Source organism: Furipterus horrens, unplaced genomic scaffold, assembly GCF_987537825.1.
Source record: "Furipterus horrens unplaced genomic scaffold, mFurHor1.1.pri manual_scaffold_17, whole genome shotgun sequence".
NCBI lineage: Eukaryota > Metazoa > Chordata > Mammalia > Chiroptera > Furipteridae > Furipterus > Furipterus horrens.
Window position 1 is genome coordinate 9,266,467 of NW_028327187.1, and position 20,313 is coordinate 9,286,779.

The 20,313-nt window shown below is 38.6% G+C and overlaps 1 protein-coding gene across 1 annotated transcript in view; it reads right to left on the reverse strand.

Moving 5' to 3' along the window:
• The window catches only part of OPHN1 (oligophrenin 1), a 237,036-nt gene that overhangs the window by 68,954 nt on the left and 147,769 nt on the right, over window positions 1-20,313 (reverse strand). Inside the window, exon 16 of the mRNA XM_090264307.1 lies at window positions 5,268-5,352. Within this exon, the coding sequence (XP_090120433.1) occupies window positions 5,268-5,352 (85 nt within the window). The remainder of the gene's footprint in view (window positions 1-5,267; window positions 5,353-20,313) is intronic.

Sequence of the window (20,313 nt, forward strand, 5' to 3'; positions counted from 1 at the left end):
GCAGAATCATGCGCTGAGACCTTGAGCAAGGTCTTCAGTTCATTCCCCCAAATGAAAACAGGCACAAACCAATCCTGCAAAATTCCAAGTGGACCCACTCTGAGCGCTGCCAGGAAGTCTTCCCAGTTTCGTAGTTGCTGTGACAGCTGGCCTCCCATTTGATCCTTCCAATGATCCTGTGTGGTGTGGCAGTTATTCAAATCCCCATCAAGTAGAGGAGGAAACTGAGGCTCAAATGGGTTTATTTAGTAAAAACAATAAAGACTTCGTACCTATTTGTGTATGGTACTCTGTCAGTATTGGGGATCTAGAGATAAATATGACATAGTCCAAACCTCCAAGGAGCTAATAGTCTAACTGAGGAGCGTGCCATATACAAAATGTGCAATGCAATGAGACAAGTGTCATGGTAATACAAAGGGAGGTGGTGGGTGGCTCAGAGGAAGAAAGTAATCCACTAATAATAATAATAACAATAATAGCAAACTCTTCACTGTTCTAAGTGATTTACATATGTTTACTCATATAATCCTAATGACAACCTCATAAAGTAGATATTCTTAATATCTCCATTTTATAGATGAGGAAACTGGGGTTCATAGAAGTTAAATAATTCATCCAAGACCACACAGCTAGTAAGTGCAAAACTAGGCAGTCTGCCTCGAGTCCACCCTCTTAATCACTAAGCTGTACTTCTTGCCACTGTTATTACTGTAGTAATCCAGGTGAGAGATAATAAAGGCCAAAGAGAAATTGTGGCATTAGAGACAGAAAGAAAAGATTAGGGGAGTTACGGAAAGACAGTAAAGATAGAAATCCAATGATCGGGCGTGTCGATGTGGGAAAGAGTAATATGATTTAGGTGACTGGATAGAATAGAAATTGATTCTGAGGGAAGAGGAGATGCTAATCAGAGGGGCCATCGGGACAGCCAAAGGGAGCTTTGAAGAAGATGGACGGGGTGACCTTCTGGATCTGAGAAGTAGCTATAAAACTCATGAACCTAGGAGAGTGGTGAAAACCATGAGAACAGATACAACTGCTCAAGGAGAGATGGGGCTACCTGGTGGCCAACAGCTGCATCAGACTGTCCAACATTTATTTGTCCAGAATAGTGTATGAAAAAGAAATGCAATCGAATCAGTCATCAGAATATGAAAAATTGAGATATTTCACTTAAAATCCATATTTTATGTCTCTATTGAGAAAAATGGAAACATATGGCTACATTGGCCCATATGGTTATTTGTGGGAGTAAAGAATATTGCCGTTTATATATGGACAAATGGATTGCTATATGAATAAAGGTTCCATATGAAATGTTTAATATGAAAGTAGTCTATTCGACACTCATTTTCATGTCTTGGCTCCTGTGGATATTTAAATTTTCCACCCCTCCAGTGCGGTACAAAGAGCGGAGAGCCCTGGGAAATAGCACATAGAAAGTTCATAAATAAAGAGGATTGCCAAAACTGGTCAAAGAGGTGGGAGGAAATCCAAAAGCAAGTGATATAGTAGGAACCAGAAGAAGAGAAAGTTTCCAAACAGGCTTGCTTATCAGCTTTAAATGGTACCAAGAGGGTAAATAAAGCAGAGACCGACAAATGTCCCTTATGTTTAGCATTGAGGGAGTCGCTGGCGACCCTGCCAGGAGCAGCTTCAATGGAGCAGAGAGGCTGGGAATCAGATTGCAATGTGTTAGAGAGCAAACTGGGAGATTACGTAGAGACAGGGAGGGCATATTACTTCATATACTGAGGTTTAGTTTGGAAGAGGGTGAAGTATTGCTTTCATTAGGCAACCTGTCTAAGCTCCTGCCTCCAGTTATCGTCTGCATTGGCAGTGATTTGCAATTTTTTTTTCATCTCAAGCTCTGAACTCTCCACTCAGCTGCATTCCTCTATATTTCTCAACCATCCAACTGCCTCTTTACAATCCTGCCCTGATGTCTTCGAAGACATCCTAATTTTGACATATCAAAAACCTAACTTGTCATCTGCAAGCTCATATTTTTCTTGTGTTTTCAAGGTCAGTAAATGCAGGCCTGTCATTTGGGCTGTACGGGCCAGAAACATGGAAGCCATTCTTTTATCCCCCCCCATCCTAATAATCTAGTTTTGCTCCCCAAATCTCTTTATTTTTATTTTTTTTTTCAACTACAGTTTACATTCAATATTAGTTTGCGTTCATTTCAGGTATGCAGTATAGTGGTTAGACAATCACAGAGCTAAATCTGTTGACAATGCTATTTCTACTAAGGTCTACTGCTATCCCTTGTCCAAGAAGAAGCACAACTACTTTCCTGGACCTCAGCAATGCCCTGCTAATCGGTGTCTACCTGTACCCATTTTGCCTCCCTCTGATATGATCTCTCTATATTTTTTTCAAAATACATATCTCATCATGTAATCTCCTGCTTAAAAATATTTCAATATGAAGTCATGGCTGGTATGGCTCAGTGGATTGAGAGTCGGCCTGCGAGCCAAGTGTTGCTGGTTCGATTCCCAGTCAGGGCACATGACTAGGTTGCACGTCAGGTCCCCAGTTGGGGGCGTCAACGAGAGGCAACCACACATGGATGTTTCTCTCCCTCTCTTTTTCCTTTCCCCTCTCTCTAAAAATAAAATAAACAAACAAATAAATTATTTTTAAAAAAATATTTCAGTATGAGGTGGGAAAAAAGTAGGTTTACAGTTGTTTGTATGGAAAGTAATAAATAATAATACAAGAATAAACTCTACTTTGCATAGTCACAACTATAAACCTAGCTTACCCCCACCTCACCCGTATATTCCCATTCCTTTTAAGAAAATCTAGATCCAAATTCTTTTCCTTTAAGATTTTATTTATTTCTTGTTAGAGGAAGGAAAAGAAAAGGAGAAAGAGAGGGAAAGAAACATCAATGTGAGAAAAAAACATCGATCAGTCGCCTCTCGTATGTGTCCCTAAAACCCGCAACCCAAGCATGTGCCCTGACTGGGAATTGAACTGACAACCTTTCGCTTTGCAAGATGATGCCCAACCAACTAAGCTACACCTGTCAGAGCCAGACCCCAATTCTTATAATGTCCTATAAGGCCTTGCATGAAATGGCCCCTGCCTATTTCTCCCTCCCTCTCTACACTCAATACTCCACCTATAAAAAGGTACATGGAGTTTCTTCAAGGCGTCTTCCTCCCTCTTGCTTCAGGCCTTTGCATGCTCACTTCTGTCTGGAATAGCCTCCCACAGTTGCCTCCAACTTATAATTCAAATCTCAGTGGAAACAAACAACCAGAATAAATCAGGTCTTCCCGTTTCTTGCCTTCGCCGTACCTTGTGCCTTTCCTTCAGAGCACTTACTATAGTTTGTTATATTTGTATAATTATTTGTCTTTTGTCTGCCTCCATCACTGTTCTATAACCTTTCTAAGGTCAGTGACCTTATCTATTCACAGCTGTATGCCTACTGCCTAACACTATGCTAGACTCAAAGCAGGCACGCAGGACATGTTTATTGAATGATTTAGTGAATAATGGATTGAATGAATAAATGAAGGTCAAGGAGATGTGCACTACTGGAGCATATTTATATGCTGGGAGGACGAGCCAGTTGAATGAGAGAGGTTAAAGGTACATGAGAGAGAAGGGAGAGTTTTCCGAGTATTTTTCTGGAAATGTCGCCAATAAGGGGTGAGGTACGTGCCTAGAACATGGAGGCAGCCCACTCTGAAAATACTGGTATCTTCGAGAAATCAAAGGGTGTTGACTGGCTGGTGTACACTAAAGACCCTTAAATAAAGAGTCTTAAGCACTATTATCTCTCATTGGGGTGCTACCCACACATGCTTTCGGGCTCAATCTTCCCATCTTTCAGAAGGACCACAGTTTATTGAGGGATGAACTGAAGATGTAATGTGGGAAGTGATTTAAGCTATATAACGCTTTGAAAAAACTGACTCCTTTGAAGAAGGCTACAGACAGGGTCATTTACTCTCACTATTCTTATCATCACAAGTCTCCAGAAAGTATGCATAGTAGATTTTTCTCTATCTTTCATAAATTAGCCAGGCAGCTTGAAGGAGACCACAGTCCCTGGCGGTAAGGAATAAGGGAAGAAGAGGCTCTAATACCAGTGGCCTTACAAGTCAGAGGTATTTAGGTTGATATAATGTGAGCTGTGACCATGGCTATTACTTAATAAAGGAGGGGATGCAGTTCAATTTCCTCATCTGTAAAATGAGTATTAGTGACACCTACCTTATAGAGAGGGTTATTGTGAGGGAAAAATAAAACAATGATATTGTCAGTGTAAGCAAGGAGAACATGGCCTGACACAGAATATATCTTCTAACAATAGTATCATTTTTATTTGGCAGATGCAAGAGAAATACTCCTGGAGAAAGCATTCATGTTTACATCAAGTTCTAGGATGGTGCCACAGCAGAAAGTCATTTAGCAGCAATATCTGGGACCCAATCTACTTTGGATTAATGATATTTCCCAGAGCTTAAGTATCTATCTTAATGAGTAAAAAGTACAATAACTGAAAAGAAGGCATTTTAGCCCATAAAATATGGTATATACTATGGAACATAAAATTGAGTGGTAAGAAATGAAAGTGTTTAAATATATATATACGTAACAAATATTTTTACAAAATATAAATTTATGCCAATAAACTAAACAATGTATTCATCATCATTGTGAAGCCACGGAATTTGCTGGGAAGTAAACTTTTTTTCCCCTACCGCTGCCACTTCATTTAATTCCAATATTTTTAAGGTTGTATTTTATTGTTTTTTTCCATTATATAGATTAAAGCAGGGGATATTAAATCCATACACAAACACACAGAGACAAAAGTATGTTGATTACCAGAGGGGAAAGGGATAAAGAGGGTACAAAGGGGGATGGAAGGAAACCTGGCTCTGGGTGGTGAACACACAACATACAGACGATGTATCATAGAATTGTACACCTGAAACCTATATAATTTTATTAACCAATGTCACCCCAATAAACTCAATAAAAAATAAAATAATTTCCCCTAAAAAAAGCCATTTTTCAATAACAGTTCTATTATTTTGATGCTTCCCTTGTTTAAATTCCTAGATTTAAAAAAAATGTTTTCTAATGCACATTCTTTAACAGAAATCCTTTCCACTCACTTTTTCCTTAGCAGTCTGATCCAATATCCTGAAACTGGGACCACATTAACTCCAATCTCCACCCAGACAAATGTCATCAACTATGAAAAGCAAAGTCCCAAATCATACCAGGCATACCTGAGGTAGAATTTCAAGGAGCTGGTGATTGTCTTAATGTCCCAGTCACTATTATGAAAATCAACATCTCCTGGGCATTTAGAATCTATTTGGCCAAAAAAAAAGGAGAGAGAGAAAAGTTAATGTTCCAAAGATCTTACCTTTCACTCCATTAAAAGAAAAATAAGGTACATTAATTAAAAGATAGTTACTCAAAACAGTTTTCAAGAGATGAAAACCTCACAAAAAATTTATATATTCAATGTCTCAAAAATTCGCTTGGCTTTATATCAGTCAGGCTTGTAAGGAGCCTGGAAATCATCTTTCCCATTCACACAAGAAAAAAAATGTGTAACAAACAGAAAATAAACTTCATGTAGATGAATAAGAGGACCGAGATCATACACTGGGCAAACTATTGTCTCCAAAACTGAAGAGACAGGACAGGCAGATACAGAGAATCAAAACTCACTAGAGTAGAGGCCCAGGAGCAGAAAAGTTAGGAACATTCACCAAGATAGACCACATTCTGGGCCATAAAACACACCTTAACAAACTTAAAGAATAGCAGTCATGCAAAACCTGTTCTCCGATTACAATGAAATTAAACTGGAAAGCAATAACAGTAAGATATCTGAAAAAATCCCCAAATAGTTGGAAATTACACACCACACTTACAATAACATTTGAGTAAAAAAAAGAAATCTCAAGAGAAATTTTAAAATATTTCAAACCAAAGCAAAATAAAAATACAACTTATAAAAATTTGTGGGTACAGCAAAAGCAATGCTCAGAGGGAACTATTTACTATTGGATACATATATTAGACAAGTAGGAAGAGCTAAAATCAGTACTCTAAACTTCCACCTTATGAAACTACAAAAAGAACAAATAAAACCCAAATGGAGCAGAAGTAACGAAATAATAAAAATTTGAGCAGCTATCCATGCAATTGAAAACAGGAAGTCAATAAAGAAAATCAACAAAATCAAAAGATGGTTCTCTGAAAACATCAAGAAAATTGATAAACCTTTAGCTAGGTTAATTGAGAAAGGAAAAGAGAAGAAACAAATGACTAATATCAGAGGTAAAAGAGTGACAATCACTACTGCTTCCATGGACGCTGAAAGGAAAATCAAAGGATATTATAAAGAGCTCTATGGCCGTAAGTTAGACAAACTTGATAAAATGAATCAATTTCTCCAAAGACACATCCTACCAAAGTTCACACACAAAAAAAGGAATAGAAAATCTAAACAGGTTGGTGTCTATTAATTAATAACCTGCCAAAACAGAAAGCACCACACCCAGATTTGTTTACTGGTAAACCCTATCAAATATTTAAGATAGAAATTATACCATTCTCTATGGTGTCTTCCAGAAAACAGAAGCAAAGGGAATATTTCCTAACTCATTCTACGAGGTCAGCATTACTCTAATACCAAAACCACACAAAGACATTACAATAAAGGATAATTATAGATGGAATATCTCTTATGAATATAAATAAAAAACACCAGAACAAAATATTAGCAAGTAGAACACAACATTATAAATCTCACAACCAAATGGGATTTACTGTAGGTATGCAAGAGTGATTAAGCTTCAAAAATCAATTCATCATGGATAACGGGGAGGGATATGATTGTGGGAGAGGGGGTGGGTTGGGTGGGGGAGAGAAATTGGGGGGAAAGGGGACAACTGTAATTGAAAAACCAAAAATAAAAAAAAAATCAATTCATGTTATCCACTATATTAATAAGCTAAAGAAAAAAAGCATATGATCATATCAATAGATGTAGAAAAAGCAACTGAAAAAATTGAATACCCAATTACAATAAAAACTCTCAGTAAACTACGGAGAGGGAGGAAGGGGACAGAGAGAGAGAGAGAGAGAGAGAGAGAGAGAGACAGAGAGATTTGGTAAAGAGCATCTATAAAAAGCATACAGCTAATATTATACTTAATAGTGAAAAATAGAATGCTTTTCCCTCTAAAATCAGGAACAGAGTAAAGATGTCCTCTCACCACTCCTATTTAACATTGCAGTGGAAATCTTAGTTAATGAAATAAGACAAGAAAAGGAAAGGGAAGGGAAAGGGAAGGGAAGAAAAGGAAAGGTATACAGATGGGAAGGAAAAATTAAAACTACCTTCATTTACAGATAAAATGATTGTCTACAAAGACCATCACAAAATATCAACAATGACAACAAAACCCCTGGAACTAAATAACTGGAAGGCTACAGGGTACAAGGTTAATAAACAAGTCAATTAATTTTGTGTATACCAGCAACAATTGAAATATGAAATGAGAAGCATAACACCACTTACATCAGCACCCCAAAAATGTAAATTTAACAAAATCTGTACAAGAGCTATATGAAGAAGCCTACAAAACCTTGATAAAATAAGTCATAGATCTAAATCAATGGAGAGATATTCCATATAAATGGATAGGAAGTCTCAGTATGTCAGTTCTTCCTACCTTGATCTATATACATGCAATGCAATCCCAATCAAAACCCTAGCCAGTTATTATGTGGATATCAAAAACTGACCTGAAAGTTTACATGGAAAGGCAACAGACACAGAGTAGGCAATATAATATTGCAAAAGAAGAACAGTCTGAGTACTAATACTATCCAACTTTTAGACTTAGTATAAACCTACGGTAATCAAGACAGTAAAGTGAGTGCCTTGTGTCAGGCTACTATAACAAAATACTAGAGATTGAGTGTCTTATAAACAGGCATTTATTTTTCACAGTTCTAGAAGTGGAAGTTCAAGACCAAGGTAGCAGCATGGTCAGGGCCTGGGGAAGGCTGTCTTCTGTGTCGTAACCTGCAGGTTTCTCACTCTGGAATCTCCTCTAAGAGCATTAATCTCATGAACCCACATGACCTCATCACCTCCAGAAGGCTTCACTTCCTAAAGCATTACCTTTGGGGTGTCAGGATTCAATGAAGTTTAGGGGGACACCTTCAGACTATAGCATTCTGCCTCTGCCACTCCAATTTCATGTTGTTTTCACACGTAAAATACATTCATTTCATCCCTATATTTCCAAAAGTTAACTCTTTCCAACATCAACTCAAAAGTCTAAGGCCAAATGTCTCATCTAACTAAGTATCCTCTAAATCAGATATGGGTGAGATAACTCATCCTGAGGCAAACAGCTGTCCACCTGTGCACCTGTTAAACCAGTTAGGTGTTCCCAAAATGCAATGGCAGAATGGGCATAGAACAAACACTCCCATTCCAAAAGAGAGAAATAGGAAATAAGAAAGGGATAATGGGTCCTCAAGCAAGCCTAAAAGCTTAAGGCCCACTGGGGTGGGGATCCCTCCTTCCGGACACTCTAGGGTGGTGGTTCCGTTCCCAAGGCTTTGGGCAGCCCCACTCCCATGGCTTTGTTGGGCACAGCCCACGCTGCAGCTCTCCTGGGTTGGAGTTCAATGTCTGGGGTTCTCCTAGGCTGGAACTGCATACGGGTGTTTCTACTAGCCTGGAGACATGGTGGCAGCCCTGTTCCCACAGCTTCCCTGGGCACTGGCCTAGCAGGGGCTCTGATCCGTTGCTTCTATACATGAGAATACATGGGGAGTCATCCACACCCACACAGTTCTTACACTCTGCATGATGGCAGAGACGTCACCATGGCGATGTCCCCAAGGTTTACTGCCTGTGCCCTCCAGAGGGGCAGCCATTTCGATCTGTGCCTGTGCTTCTCCAGGGCACCTAGTTAACACTTTTCTCCCAGGGTGCCTGGCATATAGGAGGTGGGCTCCATCTTTTGCAATGGGAAAAGGCAAAGGAATCCTGGCTACAGGAATCAACATTTCAGTTGCTGGAATGAAGATATCCTTCTATATAAATTGAAATTGATACACTCTGAAGCATACTGCAGCCTTATTTGTGTAAAATCTTGGCCCTGTCCAAGGTCTGTTTTATTCTTAGTGAAAGTGGAGTGGCCATTCACTTAGCCATGTGTGTGTCCTCTGTAGGTTCCTTAATAGGCAGTTAAGTGAGGCTGTCCACCCCAATTTCACCTCACTTGAGTATAAAGCACAAGGGTCTGCATATAACTGAGAGATTATGATCTTTGCATTCCAATTACTTGTCAGAGAATGCAAATTCCAGCTTTATATAGCCTAATTCTTATATACATCTTCGTGACATGATCATATTTACAGAGGATTTTCTGAAGAACATGCAGTTCATCTATTCCTCTAGGTTGGTGACTTTACTGTGCTTTTCCACTGAAACACAATAACTTCTGAATCTGTGGTTCACCAGAATAGTGTTTGTTGGAGAAATTATTTCTTCTCCTGTTTTACCCATTTGGACCTGAAAGTTTTGGACAAGAACTCACGTTAATATCTTACAAACCCAAATAAGACTCCTGCTGGTCTACAATGCAACAGACCAAACAAACTGAAATGTTATTAGGTCTAGGAAGTCAGTGTTGTTCAAAAGAAGAAAAATACCATGATGAATTAAATACAAGCATCCCTCTGAAAAAAAGCATTTACTGTGAGAAAGGTTTTAAAACTTTGCCTATAGAAGATGTCAATATGATTAAAGATGTCTGCAGCGAAATTCAAATAGTAACAAAGATAAAAATCAGTCTCAGCCTCGTACTAGATGGATACTTCTTAACTCCAATAAAGATGTAGAGCGACACGCTGGTAAATGACTAATGACTATGTTGGCTACGGGAGAAGAGAGCCTTGATTTGTAGCATTTACCAATTTCCACAGTATGGGGCCGATTAAGCTATCAACATGATGTTAATGAACTTGAAGCTGGGAAAAGATGTGCACAATCAGGTCTTATAAGCCAGTCTCAGATGCCTCCAGCACCACTGAACCTGTCTCAAATGATCAGTGAAACATGAAAACTCAAGACTAGAAGCCAGAAAGGAATCCTGCTTTCACCGCTATTACTTAACATTGAGCCAGAGTGTTTGGAACAAGGATTCTCCTAGAAACATCTGAGATGCTTTTAAAAAGGATAATGTCCAGGCTCTACCCTACATAAATTAAATCAGAATTTCTGGAGGTGAGTCTTGATAGTGTTTCAAACTCTCCTGGTGACTTCAATGAATGGCAAGGCTGGTGAACCACTGGGCTATCTAGTGGAATTAAACAAGAAATAGAAACAGAAAACTTAATGTAATTAAACAAGAAAGAGAAAACTACATGTTCTTATAAGAAAAAAGAGTAATCATTATATACCTATGACATAACTGTCTACCTGAAAAACTAACACAACTGAAAATTTGTTAAAATTCACAAGCAACCTTCTTAAAAAATCTCTGGTCAGAAAATAAAGATACAAAAATCATAAACATCCTATATGCTAGCAACAATCAGTTCGAAAACTTAATTGGAAAAAACAACAGGACTCTGTGTGTTATTTATATAATCAAACCTAGGAATAAGTGTCTATAATTATCTAGAACTTATCTAAAGAAAAGTATAAAATATAACAATAAAACTTGCATAAATGAAAAATACTGTGATTCTAAACATAAAGGTGAGATATTAAAAATTCAACTTGGTTCCACTTAAGTTTTAGATTTAATATAATTCATATCAAAATGCCAACATATGGAGCATGATAACATATTTCTAATGTTTACATGGAAAAATGAAGTAGCGAAAATAACAATTTTTAAAAGAAAAGTAATTGGGGAGAATCTGTGCTACTTAATAGTGTTACCGTCAGTATGTAACTATAGATACTGATAAAGGAAAAGGAGCAAAGGGAGTTAGACATTGAGTTTAAAAAACTGGGAAGCATAAGCTGTTTGCTTCACCAAGAAGCTACAGCTTTTCACACTCCAGGGAAACACAGCAGAGTGTTCTGCCAAGGGGATTAACAACCCTCCCCCCAACCTAGATTATCAGAGGGGCACAGGAGGAGGTGCTAGACTTAGAGGACTGTAAGTCTAACTAGGGGGCTGGACCCATCCAAAGCCCGTGAAAGCTTGGGAAGTTGATTGGTCATTTTGAGAAAGCACCTGGTCCATCCCAAACCCAACAGGCCTGTGCCCTGACTGGGAATTCAACCTCTGACCTTTAGGTCAGCAGGACAATGCCCAACCCACTGAGCCACACCAGTCAGGGTTTGTTTGTTTTTAGTAACAGCTTTTCAAAGGTGATTCTAGAGTGAGGGTGGTTTCCTGTCATGTGATGTGATAAATAATAAGATTAGGAGTAAAAATAGTCATATAAATATCTTATCAAAGTTGTAACCACCACTCCCAATGAGGACACAAGAGTCTTTTCCTTACATTTAGAGGCAAAAAAAACAAAAATAAATTAACAAAAAAAAAAAAAAAACCACCTCAAAACAGTACAAAGGTACAGCAGCTCCTCTAATATACATGAGTCATGTCAGAGTGTCCAAAGTAATCAAGAAATGTGATATTACTGTGAAAGCTCTGGGTGAATAAATAGTAAGACCAGCTTTGATTACTTGCAGTTGATTAAACTGATCAAGTGACAGGAAGAAAGTGACTAACAGAAATTATGGGCAGAAATGAACCCATCAGGCGCTGACACAAATCATGGAGGCAGTGATGATTAATGTGAGGGTTGATCCGTTTCAACAAGTAGCAGTCTTGACAGTTGTATTTTAGGCTATTGCTCATCCCCCTTCTTTGGTTATAAAATCAGGTATGTTATCAGACTAAAGGACAGCTGAGAGAAAGGTCACTTGTTCCTCTGTTATTGCTGCATATAAGACATGTGTCAGAGGGAAAATGGTGAAGGGATTAGGCAGCACAAATTGGCAGTTACAGAATAATCACAGGGATGTAAAGTACAGCATAGGAAATAGAGTCAATGATGTTGTAATAACTACATATGGGGCCAGGTGGATACTTGAAATATTGGAGGGGAGGGGGAGAAGGGGGGAAAGAAGGGGAAGGGTCTAGTCAAGGAACTAGTATAAGTGACCCATGGACATGCACAACAGGGTGGGGATTGACTGTGGGATTGGGGCCAGGAGGGCAGTGGAGAGCAACAGAGGAAAAAATGGGACAACTATAATAGAACAACAATAAAAAAGATACTAAAAAAAAAAAAAAAACAAGAAATATCTGCAGGAGCACTACATAAAGTACATGATTGTCTAACCATTATGCTGTACATCTAAAACTCATACAAAATAATATAGAATGCAAACCTTAATTGAAAGAGGGGGAAAAAAAGAAAACCCCATTAAAAAATAAGAAAGCGTCTTTGGTTACAGCAGCAAAGAGATGTGTCATATATTTATTTAGTTTTAAATGGTAGGACAGGACAGACCCTACAAACAGAAGCTGAAAGTCAATTCCATGAGGAAATATGATTGTTAAAATCCCTTGCTCCAAGGGTGTGAGACTATACTCTAGAGAGGCTGAATAGCTTCCTGTAGTTGACCTCAATGAGCCACTAGAAATGTGCAGTGACAAAAGATTTCACAATATACATATTGGGTCACAGACATAAAGTACCTTATAAGTGAATAAAAAAAATAGCAATCCATCTATTGAATAATAAATGTTATAAACTATGGCAGTGGGAGACTTTTGAATATTTACTAACTAGCCATGGTACATAGTTCCAGCAATCAGCAGACAGGCTGGTCGTAAACACCACAATGGCCATACTGTGCCTCCCAGCTATTTCAGACTTGGTTCACACTATATGTGTAGGAGAGAGAGGTGCTACCTGAAAAAAAGGTGGAGGCGACATTACTCAGCAGCTTAAAATAAATACATCTGTGGCCTACTGGTTTTCCCTGGGCTCAAATTATATCAAGATTATTAATAATATTTATAACCCTGAGGCAACAATTCTGCTTCAGCAAATCTACCCAAAGTATATATTAAATTAACTCATCCATAAATATATCATCACAGAAAGGGAAACAAATAAAATGTTCAATAAGAATAAAATTATCTGATGCATTTCGGTTCTTTTATCTATCATAATAATATAGAGTCATTAAAATATCTGAAAAGCATTTTAATCATATGGGATGTGCTTACATCAAGATAATGACATGTAAATGTAAACCTCCTTACTCACTCTCCCTAAAACAAAATAGTACCACCAGAAAAACATAAGCATACACAAAGCCATGTCCTCCAAATAACAAAAAAACACCCAAATTACCTGTAAGTAGGAAAATAATTACTTGTAAGTAGGAAAATAAACACCAACTCTCAGTAAGCTATTACTCATACGCCCCCTCTACCAGCCTTTGCAGAGAATGAGAGCAATGCTAGAAAACAAGTTCATTCACAAGAAATGAGAGGCCTCGGGGACTAAAATTCACCTAAAATCAGCACCAGAATGACGGAATCTACACAAAGTGTAAAATTACTAGAAAATGGTCAGGGTAGATCCGAGCACTTAGAGAAGGGTGTTCTAAGCAGGCTTCAAAAGGTATTGCTTCTAGAAAAGATGAAGACAAAATGTAAGGAAGAGACACCCTTTGGAGACTGAGTGGACAAACAGAAGTGAAGTAAGAAGAAACTTAAGGAATGAGCAAAGATCTACGTGACAAATGGAATCAGTATCTGACAAAGTAGATTCCAGTACAAAAAAGCATTAAGTGAGACAATGCATACTTTTGAATGCCGAATGCCATACTCAAAATGAAAAATGAAAATGACAGTTGTAAATATCTGTGCATCAAATAACATAGCAACCAACTTTATAATGCAAAGACATAGGAGACACAAGGAAATATCAACAGAAACACAAATAACAAGAGACTTGAACATACCATCTTCATCACACAACAGATAAAGAAAACAAAGAACGATTTAGGATATAGGAGGCCTGAACAGTAAAATCAATAAGGTCGTTCTTACAGATATACAGACATATCTCATTTTATTGTGCTTTGTTTTATTGCGCTTCACAGATACTGAATTTTTTTCACAAATTGAAGCGAAAACCCTCCGCCAGCAAAAAGATTATGACTCAATGAATGCTCACATGATGGTCAGCATTTCTAAGCAACAAAGTATTTTAATTAAGCTTGTACATTGTTTTTTAGACATTATGCTATTACACACTTAATAGACTATAGTATAGTGTAAACATAAATTGTATACGCACTGAGAAACCAAAATATTCATGTGACTCACTTTATTGCGATATTTGCTTAATTGTGGTGGTTTGGAAGCAAACCTGCAATATCACTGAGGTATCCCTGTAGGTCAAATAATAAACCCACACCTTTACAGTCAATTAGTATTTGACAAAGGAGGCAAGAGCACACAATGCAGTAAAGACAGTCAATTCAATAAATGGTGTTGGGAAAATTGGACAGGTACATGTAAAAAAAATGACACTGGACCACCTTCTTCTACCACATACAAAGTGGATTAAAGAGTTAAATGTTAGCCTCAAAACCATAAAAACCCTGGAAGAAAACATAGGCGGTGAAATCTCGAACATTTCACGTAGCAATATTTTTTCTGATATATGTTCTTGGGCGAGAGAAACCAAAGAAAAAATAAACAAATGGGGCTACATCAAGCTAAAGTTCTTGCACAGCAAAGGAAACCATCAACAAAATAAAAAGACAACCCACTACTTGGGAGAACATATTTGCTGATACAACTGATAAGGGGGAATTAGTGTCCAAAATTTATAAAGAATTTATAAAACAGCACCCCCCCACAACAAATTCAATTAAAAAATGGGCAAAAGACCTGAATAGGCATTTCTGGAAAGCGGACATACAGATGGCCCATAGACATATGAAAGGATGCTCAATGTCACTAATCATCAGAGAGATGCAAATTAAAACCACAATGAGATACCATCTCACACCTGTCAGAATGGCCATCATCAACAAATCAACAAACAACAAGCGCTGGCTGGCAAGGATGTGGAGAAAAGGCAAACCTCATGCTGCTGTGTGGGAGCTGACCTCACGAAATGGAAACTGTCCCAGCAATGTTGAGCGCCTGCCAGGACCTCCCTTGGAGTGTGCTTTCTGTGGAGCTCATTGGGCGGTGCTCTGTTGTGCTATGAAGGCAGCCCCCAGATGTGTTGATCCCGAAGCCTCTTGAGAGGGCCCTGGTGCAGGCCCTGCCTATGCCTAGCCCTGGGCTACCTGTTCGGAGCTACAGAACAATCCTATTCACATTTGGTAGCTGCCTGCGCTTGGACTGGGTGCATGTGGGAGGGGCCAAATGTGCACCAAGGCTGGCTGCCACTACTACAAGCACTGGGACAAGTCAGCAAAAGGCCCAAGGCACCCCAAGACCCACATGCCTGCCAGCTGCCTGTTAGGCTCAGGCACTGAAAGAGCTTCAGGCAGTACATGACTTGTGTGAGGCAGGTCCCCAGAGTCGTCAGGGATGGGCAAGTGGTGTTCACCAGATGAATACAGGTTGAAACTCTGCACCAGCGCCAGGTGTGAGACCACTCATCAGAAGTCTCAGGGTTCACCAAACCTAGCCATCACCTGACTGAGGTCTGGGGACCTTTGTGGTGGAGCAGGGTCTCACGGAGTTGTCAGGGTGGAACTAGTAGAATTCATAAGGCTAAACAGATTAAGACCTGGCCCTGCGGAGGGAGGGCCAAACACAGGAAAACTGGTGCCTGACAGCTGAGCTTCCCTGGCATTCCTCTAGAGTTTTTTTAAGAAAGACCGCAGTGCAGGCCCAGGCTGGTTACTGCTGGCAGAGTCAACAGCCATGCCTGAGTTGGTTAGGGCAGCACCCTTGGGTGTCATTGGTGCGGAGCAGACATTGTTCCCCAAGCCAATGCCCTGTGGTGGGGGTGCTTAACCCAGGAAAAATGGCATTCTTGGATAGTGCGGGAGAGGGACTCAACACAGAGCAATTGGTGGCTGTCCCTCCAGCCCTCTCTCCAAAGCACCACACTTCAATGTCTTCCTGTATGGACTCTGGCACCTCCCAAGACACTATCTTTCTGCCAGAGCCCAGGGTGAGTACCTGTGAGTGACAGTTCGTGTGCAGGCCCTTTAAGAGGATGCCTGCGTTTCTATAGTTTTCTATCTCATTCGGGTGGATGGAATCCCAGCTGATTTTCACAGCCTGCTGTTATGTGGGCTCCTCTTCCTGGCACTGGTGTTCTGGGCTGGGAGCCCTCACTCCTCAGGCAAGATCTCTTCAGTCAAAATATCTTTCCTGATTCTGAACTGCCGCACATGGGTGTGGGTCCAGCCCGTTTCACGTCTCCACCCTTCTGCCAGTCTTGAAGTGGCCGCTTCTGTATATCCTTACTTATAAGACTGCTGTTCAGCTAATCTTCAGATGTTTATCCAGGTTAACGGTTCTATCATTTAGTTGTAATTTTGATGGGGTCATGGGAGGAGGGGAACACAGCCTCCACCTTCTCCACCATCATGGACTGAATCTTGTTTCTCTAAATAAAGTTTTACTAGAATACAGCCACTCTCATTAGCTTTTTTTTTTTTAACTTTTCCATATTGTTTTACTCTTCAATAAAAATATTTGCTTTAAAAATCGAAGAAAAATAAATGGATGCCGCTCACATGCATTGTTGGCCTAGGCTCCTCCCTCAACATTCGCTGGCACATGGTCTGTGGTTGCTTTCTCACCGCAGGAGTGGAGCGGCAGAGCCGAGTGGTTGAGACAGAGACCATATGGCCCTCAACGCCTAAACTATTTACTATCTGACCCTTTACAGAGTTTGCCAACTCCTATACCAGTTCATTCATTGTAATTGCTGTGTAGTATTTCATTGTGTCAATTTATAACATGCTTACGGACATTTTTATGTCTTCCATTTGTCACTTTTTAAAACCTCGCATTATTTTTCCTTTATCAGCCTGCGTGTGCTGTCATGTTCCCTCACTGCTGCCAGTGGAGATCAAATGGACACTGAACTTAACCTTCTGAAATATATTTAGTCAAAAATCGTGATGCCCAGCCAAAGGCCTGATATGAGAAGAGCTTTCCAAGAGTTGAGAGCTTAAATGGTAACAAGGAAGGTATGAAGTAAAAAATGAAATTAAAAAAAAAAAAAAAAAGCTGAAATTTTCAAATCGTTTTCGGTCCATGATGAAACTGAGGGAAAAAAACGGCAAGTTTAACATGATCTGTTATATAAAATAAGTATTTCTCAGTAGTTGTAGAGAGCACCTAATCATTAGGAGGTAACCACTTTATCTGTTAAGAATTCATGCATCAATGACAATAAAAAATCAGAAAAGACTATAGGATATCCTGAGGGGTGTGTCCAAATATCCAGGCCTGCCATCTACTGTGAATAGTAAGCACAATCCCTGGGCCCATGATAATTTTAGAGGTTCATGAATTGTTTTAATTTCTTTTAAAATCAAAATAAAATACCAATGTAATCCGGTCTGAATATTTGCCCTTATAACAGGCATAAAGTAGAACTGTTAATATTTTTATGGAAGAATTGGCCTATGAAAGCAGAAGTGCCTATGGATATGGTAATGTGGCCTTGCAGATTACCTTGCGAGAGTTCCAAATTCAGGAGCACCATTATGAAGACTAACAAAACCACAGTTGAAATGTGGGTGGTTAAGATTGCCAGACTCCACTAAATAATTCCATGGCTCCGCAGCTGCAGCCACTAAGCCCACACCATTGAAATAATTGATTCAGCCAAATTAAAAATTACCACATACACTCATACTGACCTTTACAAATCCCTTTAAAATTGTCAGAAGAACTATTATTACCTTCTTGAGTGGCAGACTCTAATGAATGGGGGAAGAAACAAATTTATGTGGAATTAAAACGAAGTTTTAGCCAACATGAATTACATTAACCTGCAAACATATTGTTCATGGTAGGTATAAAGACTATGACCTGAAGGCTCCAAATTTTCCCCCCATTTGAATTTTCTTTTAATCCCTGTGTTTATATGCACCCTATTCCTTTCGGTTGCAATGGAAAAGTAGAAAAGTGTACGAGAATGTATCAGCAAAGAGATACAAAAAAAGGGTAATAAGCACATGAAAAGACGCACATAGCATTAATCATTAGAAAAATGCAAATTAAAACCACAATGAGATGCCATATCACATATACAATGATGGCTATAATTAAAAAACAGAAAATTGCAGGCACTCCTCAGGCTATGGAAAAATTGGAAACCTTGCACAATGCAGGTAGGAATGTAAAATGGTTCGGCTGCTGTGGAGAACAGTTTAGCAGTTCCTCACAGAGTTACAGAATTAATATGTCCAGCAGAAATTTTATTCCTTGTTACATAAGCAAAGAATTGCAAACAGCTACTCAGATACGCACATGTACTGTACATGCAGGTTCATAACAGCACTGCTCACAATAGCTAAAAGATAAAAAGAGCCCAAATATCCATCAATAGATGAGTAGATAAACAAAATGTATATCCTTACATCCAACAGAATATTATTTAGCCATAGAAAAGCATGAACAATTCGTACATGCTATAATGTGGGTGAAAATCAAAATATTATGCTAAGTGAAAAAGCAAGACAAAATATTGCATATTACAAAATTCCACATACATGGAATTGTCTAAGTACGGAATATCCAGAATAGGCAAATCCACAGAGATAAAAATCAGATTAGTGCTATCAGGGAAAGTGGGAAGTGCAAAATGGGAAGCAACTACTTAATGGGAAAGGGGTTTTCTTTTGGGCTGATGAAAAAAATTTGGAACTACATAATGGTGGTGGTTGCACAACATTGAAAAGTTACTAAATGTCCCTGAACTCTTATCGTTAAAATGGTCAATTTTATGTTTATGTGAATTTTGCTTCAATTAAAAAAAAAGCATCAAGGCCCTCTGAAATATTTACATCATTCTCTACAGTTAACTTGAAGAGAGAGTGCACAATTTAGGTTAGAGTGGATTAAAATGGAACAAAATAATAAGAAACTATAGCACGAACCTAACCTATCACTATTTTAGTAGTAAGGTACACCTGCAAAGGTTTGATTAGGAGTGATAAAGAACTCACCAACAAATGAATCCACAGCAGGGAGATTTATAAGAAAGGATAAAGAACTTACAAAAGACTGTTTGGATTTTACATGGCATTTGTTTACTTAATACTAAATTAGATAAAAAGTCAATAGACTGATGAGCACCCTTGAACTTGCCAGGGACTGATTGATGAAATGGATCAGTGATGGTAATTAATTAAGTCATTAGAGTTGGCTAGGTAAAAAAGATGGCAGGGCTTGGAAGGAATGGCTATAAAATAGAAGCTTTTAAGGCTCTTTCAGCTAAATCACTCCCAAAAGGTGAAACAAGTTGACACTATGAAGAAAATGAAGTAACTGAGAAAAAGCTGTAGAGAAGAGTAGCTATAAATTCATCTCTGAATAAAATTTTGAGATAAGAAGTCACTTTGAAATTGAAATTCCATTATTATTCTAATACTTCCTATTTATAATTTCACATCGATAGAACTTACACTGAAATGCCTTGTGCTCACTCTGAGAGAGAAAATTTCATATACATATGTGAAATTTATATATATATACATATAACTTGACAGAGAAATTAGAAGTATATGAATTACATGTGGGGTGAGGTTGAAGAGTGTAAAGGGGGTCAAATATATGGTAACAGAAGAAAACTAAACTTTGGGTGATGAGCACACAATGCAATATACAGATGACGTACTACAGAATGGTCATTTGAAACTTATATAATCTTATTAAACAATGTCACCCCAATAAATTTGACTTAAAAAGGAAAAAAATGTAAAGTACATGAACTACATCTAAGGAAGCAAAAGAATTACAATCCAGAAACGCAGGACCATTATACCACGTAAGTAAAATAATGGTGGCACATATCTACAATACAGCTGTGGCTTCAGTATTCAGGACCCTTCTTTAAATCCAGGGGTTGGCAAAGATCTCCTATAGACCAGCAGATAGCAAATAATTTCTATCTGCCAGCCATAAAGTTTCTGCTGCAACTATTCAACTCTGCCATTGTAGAGTAAGACAAGCTGTAGACAATAAGCTTTTTTTTTTTAATGGGTGTAGCTTTATTTCAGTGCAATTTTATTTATAAAACAGGCAG